An 8,309-nucleotide genomic window follows, 5' to 3' on the forward strand; every position below is an offset into this window, starting at 1 on the left:
TTCTGTGAATCAGTAATTCTGTCAGGGCTCAGAGAGCCTTCTCCTGCTAAACATGGCGTCAGCTGGGATCACTCATGTGTTGTATTCAGCTGCAAGCTCAGATGGGACCTGAACGTCCAAGATAGCTTCTGTGCAGCTAATTGAGCTGGGAGCTTCGCTCTCCACATGGCCTCTCTGTCCATGAGGTTGTAGTGGGTTACCAGCAGGGTACATGGCAACTGACTTCTTAGAGTGTTCCAAGAACATGCAGATGAAAGCTGTAGATCTCTCAGGCCTAGCTTCAGAATTTGTTCAGCAATATTTCCATGGCATTCTATTGGTCAAAGGAATCACAGGGTTAACCCAGATTCAAAGGGAGGGTGAATAGGCTCCTCTTCTTACAGGGAAGAGTGGCAGAGAATTTCCATTATTTCTTTAATCCACCACAGCTGTATACGCAGTACTTTGGGAAGGAGGATATCTACCAGAAACAGGAGACATATTTATACTGAAGAAGGCAGATTTTAAAAAAAAGAAAAAAAAAAAGAAAAAAAAATCCAACCATGCAATTTTCTGTTTCTCTAAAAGTCAGAGAAAAAGTATCAGGGAAGGGAATATCTTAAGCCCTTCTTTTTTTAAAAAAATACCTTTTCATGGTTTTCCTTTTTCCTTTTGTGGCTTGTGTGTGAATTTTTTTCTGTTTGGTTTGTAGTACAATTTATTGGGCTTCTTCCTCTAAATGTAGGGTTGGTCAGTGTGAACGGCCAGATTGCTAAGAGAAGGATGAGGTTTGGTATAATCTTCACATTATTTCTTCTTCTCTCTTTCAGGGTTGTGAGGCTGTCTACAGTAGTGTATCAGGCCTTAAGGCTCACCTGGGCTCTTGTACCTTGGTTTGTAACTTTCTGAATGCTTTATCTTAATGTGATCTCTCAAACAAAAGTCTGACATGGAAGAGAATTCAGTTTAGGCGAACAGCTAGTCACCCTGTTTACTGTTAAGTTCAGAGGCTTGTTTAGTTTTTTATGTCCTAAAGATTCTTGATCTGGTATTGGATGGGATGTCCTGATATGTCCAAGATATAGAAGAAGCCAACATAGCCTTAAGTCTTATCAATTAAAAAAGTTGGAGGAAAAGTATTATTATTAGTTTTGAGTCTATATCAGGGAGGTAACTTTTTCTACCTGAGCCTGTCCTGCCCTGGACCTGCCCTGTTTATTGGGCCTTAAAATTTCTAGAATCAGTTTACATGTGCTTATCTGGATGATGAAGATCCTCTAATCCCACCTGAATTATATAGCCTCTGGGGATGGGAGGTAGACTCTAGCCCTGGGTGTCAGGCAAACAGATATTCACCTCACTGCATCTTTTCTGTGTTGACCCAGGTGCCCTCTGACTCACAGACATGGGGACTGCTGCCACTTTTTAATTCCATTCAGAAATATCTTCTCACACAAAATTAGCACCATGGACACTCAGAGCTTCAGGAGGGGAGAGAAATCTCAGTTCAAAGCAGCAAGGAAGTGTAGGCATCCAACCCAGATCTGGCCACAAGTGCTTAGGAATTTGTCATCATGATCTTAGTTTCTGAGTCCTTAAACTGGGCATTATGGACAATACACCTCTAATTCTGGATTTGCAAGGCACTCTTTGGAGCAGTGGATTATAGCGGGAAGAATTATACATTGGTGCCTCTGGTGAACTTCAGGAGTTTGATCATGTGGGAAGAGGAACCAAGAGAATCTGGAAGTGAAGTGACAGAAACTAGGGAAGATAGAAAAGGGTGATTTGTTACATAATAAAAGTAGGAATACTTTAGGTTGTGTTGAGGGGGTGGGGGTATTATGTACAGAACTATATTAGGATAGATTTCTAGTGGTAATAGTCTGCCTAAATCTGGTTTTCCAAGTATATTGCTGTATTGGATTTTCTTCCTTCTTACCTTTGCTGAAGGAAAATCCCCTCTTTTCATCTCTAACAATCCCCACACATGGCCCAGGTACGTGTTCCTGAATTTACCAGTAATTCCCTTTTCTTTCTCTCTCAAAAACAGGGAAACTTTGTGGCTGGAAAATACAAGTGTCTTCTGTGTCAAAAAGAATTTGTGTCAGAGAGTGGTGTCAAATATCACATCAACTCTGTCCACGCTGAGGTGAGGTCCCTGCTTTTCCCATCATGTTTTTATAATCCTTGGAACCCATACATGTGCCCCAAGAAAGGTGGAATTTGTGTGTTGTGTTGGGCTAGGACTGCCAAGGAAAGTAGCTTGAAAGTGGTTACTGGAGACATTGGAGTTAAAATACTTTGTAAAATTAGATGCAAAATTATATTTTCTTTGAAAGCATTTGTAGTCAGTATAAGTCTGAGCATCCTTGAGCTCTTCTGATTCTTTTAAATTCAGTTAAATCAGGCATGTGGGCAGTAGGCTGAGTTTACACCTTTGGAATTCTTGTTTCCTGGCGTTCTCCATACTTCCGTTTTCTAGTATTCTAATTAATGTTGTGGAGCAACCTGTTTTTAAGGTTGTTTAAAATACCGCAAAGAGGGGCGCCTGGGTGGCTCAGTTGGTTGGGCGACCAACTTCGGCTCAGGTCATGATTTCACGGTCCGTGAGTTCGAGCCCCTCATCGGGCTCTGTGCTGACAGCTCAGAGCCTGGAGCCTGTTTCAGATTCTGCGTCTCCCTCTCTCTCTGACCCTCCCCCGTTCATGCTGTGTCTCTCTCTGTCTCAAAAATAAATAAACGTAAAAAAAAAAAAAATACTGCAAAGAAACAACTATGAAAGACATTAATGAGACAGCTGGAGTCATTGGAATACGACTCTATTAAATAATCATAATGAGTGAATGTTAATGTTCCCAAATGTGATCATTGTATTGTTTTGCAGGGGAATGCCCTTGTTCTTAGGTAGATATATGCTGAAATTTTTAGGGATGAAATACACCTGAAAATAAATTGCAAATGGAAGAAGGAAGAAAGGAAAGAGAGGTTAACGATGGTAAATCTAGGGTTCATTGAACTATTAGAACTTTTCTGAAGGTTTGTACATTTTGACAATTAAAAAATAAATTCTGTGTAAAAGTGTTCTAAAGTTCAGGGGTGCCTGGGTGGTTCAGTTGGTTGAGTGTCCGACTTCGGCTTAGGTCATGATCTCGCAGTCTGTGAGTTTGGGCCCCTTGTCGGGCTCTGTGCTGACAGCTTAGAGCCTGGAGCATGCTTCAGATTCTGTGTCTCCCTCTCTCTCTGCCCCTCCCCTGCTCACGCTCTCTCTCTTTCTCTCTCTCTCTCTCTCTCAAAAATAAACATTTGAAAGAAAAATTTTTAAAAATGCTTTAAAGTTCAGAAAGCTGAGTCTATTTTTTCTCTTAGGGCAAGTTTTTAGTAATATAGGTGAGTAGAGAAATTGTTTCCTGTATAATTAAATACCCGTATTGCAAAAGCTAAAGGAGTAGAGTGCATTCTCTTGGAATATCTGACTGCAGGAACTATTGTTGCCTGATAAGGAAAAATAGCAAGCACCTTCAGCTGTTCTCTGCCCTCACATTTAATAGTTTTTAACAATGTGGGCTGTAGTTAGTGTCATCAAATGTGGTTCTTGTTGTTTTACGAGTTTAAGCTTTGGGAGGCCCTTTCCATGTCTGAGATTTCTTCTGGAATGCAGTCCTATCTTTTTTTTTATAATAATAGTGTACCTTTTTATGCTTCAGGAAGTACTTAAAAGATAATTATCTCGAGGTCCCTGGGTGGCTCAGTTGGTTAAGTGCCTGATTGTTGATTTTGGCTCAGGTCATGATCTCATGGTTCCTTAGTTTGAGACCCGTGTCAGGTTCTACACTGACAGCTCAGAGCCTGAAGCCTGTTTCGGATTCTGTGTCCTCCTCTCTCTCTCTGCCTCTTCCCCGCTTGTGTACGTGTTCTCCCTCTGTCTCAAAAATAAATAAATAAACATTAAAAAAAAAAAATTATCTCCTGACAAAATCTGGCCTTTATGTAGTTAACCAGTTTTCTCCAGTTTCCTCTTAAAAAGTTGGAACCAACAAATTTCACTTAGTTTGGGGCTTGTTTCCCAGGCATTTGTTCAATGATTTGTGCCTGTGTTTATGAATTATATGTGGTGGTAAAACATTTTTATTCTGTTCCTCCCTTTCTGCCTCGCATGTTCTTACACTACTTTTTTTTTAAACAGGAATTTTCAAATACATGAAAACGGACAAAATAGTGTAATGAATAGCATTAACAGATATGAATAGCTTTAACAGATTGGCCAACAAGTTTATGGCCAATCTTGTTTTCATTTATAACCACACCTACTTCTCTTGTTCCTTAAAGGCTTATTTTTTTTTTTAGTTTATTTATTTTGAGAGAGAGTGTGTGTGCATGTGCACACAAGCGGGGGAGGGGCAGGGAGAGCGAGAGGGAGAGAGAAACCCAAGCAGGTTCCATGCTGTTAAAGCAGAGCCTGACTCTTGATCCCACCATCCTTGAGATCATGACCTGAGCCAAAATCAATAGTCAGGCACTTAACTGACTGTGCCACCCAGGTGCTCCTTAAAGGCATATTTTGAACGAATTTCACATACCCTGTCAACTGTCACTGCTTCTTTCACTGTGTCTGAAATATAGGGACTTTTAAAAGTATATGACCGCAACCATCATTACACCTAAAAAAAATTAACAATGATTCTTGCATATCATTATATACCTAGTTATTATTTAAATTATTTAAATTTCCCTGATTGCCTCATAATTTTTTTTTCAGAGTTGGCTTGTTCAAATCAGGAGCAAGAAAAAAAAAAAAAAGGTCCATATACTGTATGTTGTTTTTTTTTTTTTAACATTTATTTATTTTTGAGACAGAGAGAGACAGAGCATGAACGGGGGAGGGTCAGAGAGAGAGGGAGACACAGAATCTGAAACAGGCTCCAGGCTCTGAGCCATCAGCACAGAGCCTGATGCGGGGCTTGAACTCACGAACCGTGAGATCATGACCTGAGCCGAAGTCGGACGCTTAACTGACTGAGCCACCCAGGCGCCCCTATACTGTATGTTTTAATTTAGAGTGCTATCCAATAGAAATGTAATGTGAGTCATGTATGTAATTTAAAATTTTCTAGTAACCACATTTCAAAAGTATAAAGAAAAACAGGTGATATTAATGTTGATAATATATTTTATTTAATCCAGTATATCTAAAATACTATCTTTTGAACATGTAGTCAGTAAAAAATTATTGAGATACTTTATATTTTTTCATGCTAAATCTTTGAAATTTCATGTCTATTTGTTATATATTGAAAGCGTAACAGGGCGCCTGAGTGGCTCAGTCGGTTGAGCGTCCGACTTCAGCTCGGGTCACGAACCCATAGTCTGTGGGTTCGAGCCCCGTGTCGGGCTCTGTGCTGACAGCTCAGAGCCTGGAGCCTGCTTCCGATTCTGTGTCTCCCTCTCTCTCTGCCCCTTCCCCGCTCATGCTCTGTCTCTCTCTCTCTCAAAAATAAAAATAAAAACATTAAAAAAATTTAGAAAGCCTATCTCATTTTGGATTAGTCATTTTTCAAGAGCTCATTAGCCACATGTGGCTAGTGGCTATCTCATTGGACAATGCAGGTCTAGAAGTTTCCCTTTCCTCTCCCCCCACCCCAAATTTATTTGTTGAAGAAACAAGGTCATATATGCACATTTTGGATTTTGTTGATTACATTCCTGTGGTGGTGGTCCTCTAGCAGAGTATTTCCTATAAACTGGTTGTTAGACCTAGAAGACTGATCAGATCACTTGATTTAGATTGAAGTCTGTCTTTCTTTCTTTCTTTCTTTCTTTCTTTCTTTCTTTCTTTCTTTCTTTCTTCCTTTTTTTCTGCAAGAATATTTCATAGTTGGAGTCCATGTTCCTTAACTCTTAATTTTTTAAACTGAGTCTTAGAGAAATTAAGTAATTTCCCCATGGTCACAGAGACAGAAACAGAGTTGAGATTTGCACCCAGGCGGTCTGGCTGCATGCAAATACTATCATGAAATAAAAATCTCCTATGACCCAATGCTTTATATCTCATGAGAGTTTTACAAAGGAGATAGATGAGTGGGATGATGCTAAGTGATCAGACTTCGTGGATCACTTATTGAAGTACCCTAAATCATGTCTTACACAATAAATGCTTATAATGACTGCTCATGATGAATTTCTTCAGTTTCAAGTACAGAGTTCTAAGCTATGGTTCCCTGTTTCCTCCTTACTGTGTTCTGCCCTAACCGTGCCTTTTAGAGATTCTTCCCACACCCATGCTTTATGTTCTCTACTGTGTATTGATTGACTGGATGATTTTTCCATTTTGCCTCTGTAGGACTGGTTCGTTGTAAACCCAACCACAACCAAAAGCTTTGAAAAGCTAATGAAGATAAAGCAGCGGCAGCAAGAAGAAGAAAAGCGGAGGCAGCAGCACAGGAGCAGAAGGTCTCTGCGAAGGCTGCAGCAGCCTGGCATCGAGCTTCCTGAGGCAGAGCTGAGTCTTAGAGTAGGGAAGGATCAGAGGAGGAGTAACGAGGAATTGCTAGTGTCGACCTCCTGTAAGGAACCGGAGCAGGAGCCAGTGCCAGCACAATTCCAGAAAGTAAAGGCCCCAAAGACTAATCATAAACGAGGAAGGAAATAGGCAGGCAGTGTGAAAGCTCCTAGGAAAGCGGACATGATGCCATTGTCACGGGGGCCTGTGCTGGGAGGACTCAGTCACAGGGGCTGAGTGAGGAGAAATGCATTCTCTCAGCTGTTTGTGTAAGGCTGTGACTTTCTCAGCTCCTTCCTCCTGTGTAAATTTCACTGTTCTCCCTATTTATTCACTTTGACCCCTCCCCCCCACCCCCTTTTTGGTAGGTTTTCCTGCTATTCCTCATTGGAGTCCTCTTGTTTTTCTCTTATCTTGCCCAAAGAGCTCCCTCTTAAGGCCAACTGTGGGCCCCTCTTGCCCTGTACAAAACTGAGAAACCTGTTTGGTTGTCCTTTTCCTTCCTGGGCTATAGAATGTTCTTGGAAGCTCCATTGATTAGTAGTCATTCCATCATCTTGCTTATAAAACAATTCCAAATTAATTTTTTAAAACCATACTGATTTACCATTTTGTATTTGTGATTTAACAATCCTAGAAGCTAGAACTGTTGTCACTCATGTAAAAAGCTTATCCTGTCTCCTTGGGAAGCAGATTTTATGGAGGCTGTTTGTTCTCTCAATATGTAAGAAAATGGATGTAGGATGAAAAAGCTAGAACCTCGCTACACTGGTTTTACTGGGAAATGTTTTGTTTATCCCAAGTAGCATTGACTGACTAGACCCACAGGCATGAAAAGCAGCCCAAACATTAAAATGTCGCAAACATTAAAATGATTGGAAAGAAGGAAGTAGAAGAAGCAATAAATACTGCCTCATCTTTCCTGGGGCTTGAGGCCTCATTGGTTGCTATGATCAGTGCCCTCCTAAAGCTTGTTTTCTCCCCCAGTTTTATGGATTGAGAAATACCACATTGCACTTGATGTTTTGACACAGAATCCTAGTGTTCCTGGTAATGCCACTAAGACTGGCAGCCAAGGTGCACATTCCTTCTCCCCTGGACTTGACCTTACCTGTTAGTCTATGCCGTGCTAAGTCTATTCCTCCCTTTAGCCAACCTCTGTCTCTTGGAATTTTCTGAGAATATTGTCCTCTATCCTCTTTTATATGTGGAGTTCTATCCTCTTTATATCTTGAGACTTTGTCACCAGATGTAGATATTTATCTGGAGTTGGAAAGAAAAATTCCTTTTCTGTACCTCATGCCTACCTGCTGATGTCTAGTGGGCTACTTCTCTTCAAGGCTGGCTTTCTCTGGAACATTGTTTAGACCAGCTCTGTTGTTGTGTTTCCACATTCTCTTCCCCTTTTCCATAAATATTGGTCTTATATATTCTTGCCAATTTTTGTGGCATATGCCACATAAAAAGCAAGGACCTTTAACCCTGATATGGATAAACACTACCTTTTCAAATTCTGAAAGGCTGTTACTACTCTTTAACTCTGTATTTTGTGCTGCTCCACATAGCTTTAAAATGTGGGCTTTTGTGAAGACCACTTTCAAACGGGAGCATTGAAACCAGATTTGGAGACTGCCAAAATAGATAGTCGTGAAACAAGTGAAGGACACGGTATGTCCACTCTACATTTTCATTGGCAGTTGCACCCTTAAAACCCTTTCAGTAGATGAGGATTGTCAGGGAGGAGAAATGAAGAAGCTATATTAATTTCTGGTGAGTAAGACTTGGGGAATGTTGGGCAATGACAAAAGAAATAAATGACTGTCGGTTAGAA

General features: G+C 40.6%; 1 protein-coding gene across 3 annotated transcripts in view; it reads left to right on the forward strand.

Annotated features, from left to right (window-relative positions):
* Nucleotides 1-8,309, forward strand: part of ZNF512 (zinc finger protein 512) — a 34,770-nt gene extending 26,461 nt beyond the window's left edge. For all 3 annotated transcript variants that reach the window (XM_058682882.1, XM_058682884.1, XM_058682883.1), the window contains 3 exons: nt 810-872; nt 2,033-2,131; nt 6,320-8,309. In XM_058682882.1, the coding sequence (XP_058538865.1) occupies nt 810-872; nt 2,033-2,131; nt 6,320-6,628 (471 nt within the window). In that variant the 3' untranslated portion in view covers nt 6,629-8,309. The remainder of the gene's footprint in view (nt 1-809; nt 873-2,032; nt 2,132-6,319) is intronic.

The sequence above is a fragment of the Neofelis nebulosa genome, chromosome 9, assembly GCF_028018385.1.
Source record: "Neofelis nebulosa isolate mNeoNeb1 chromosome 9, mNeoNeb1.pri, whole genome shotgun sequence".
NCBI classification, from domain to species: Eukaryota; Metazoa; Chordata; class Mammalia; order Carnivora; family Felidae; genus Neofelis; species Neofelis nebulosa.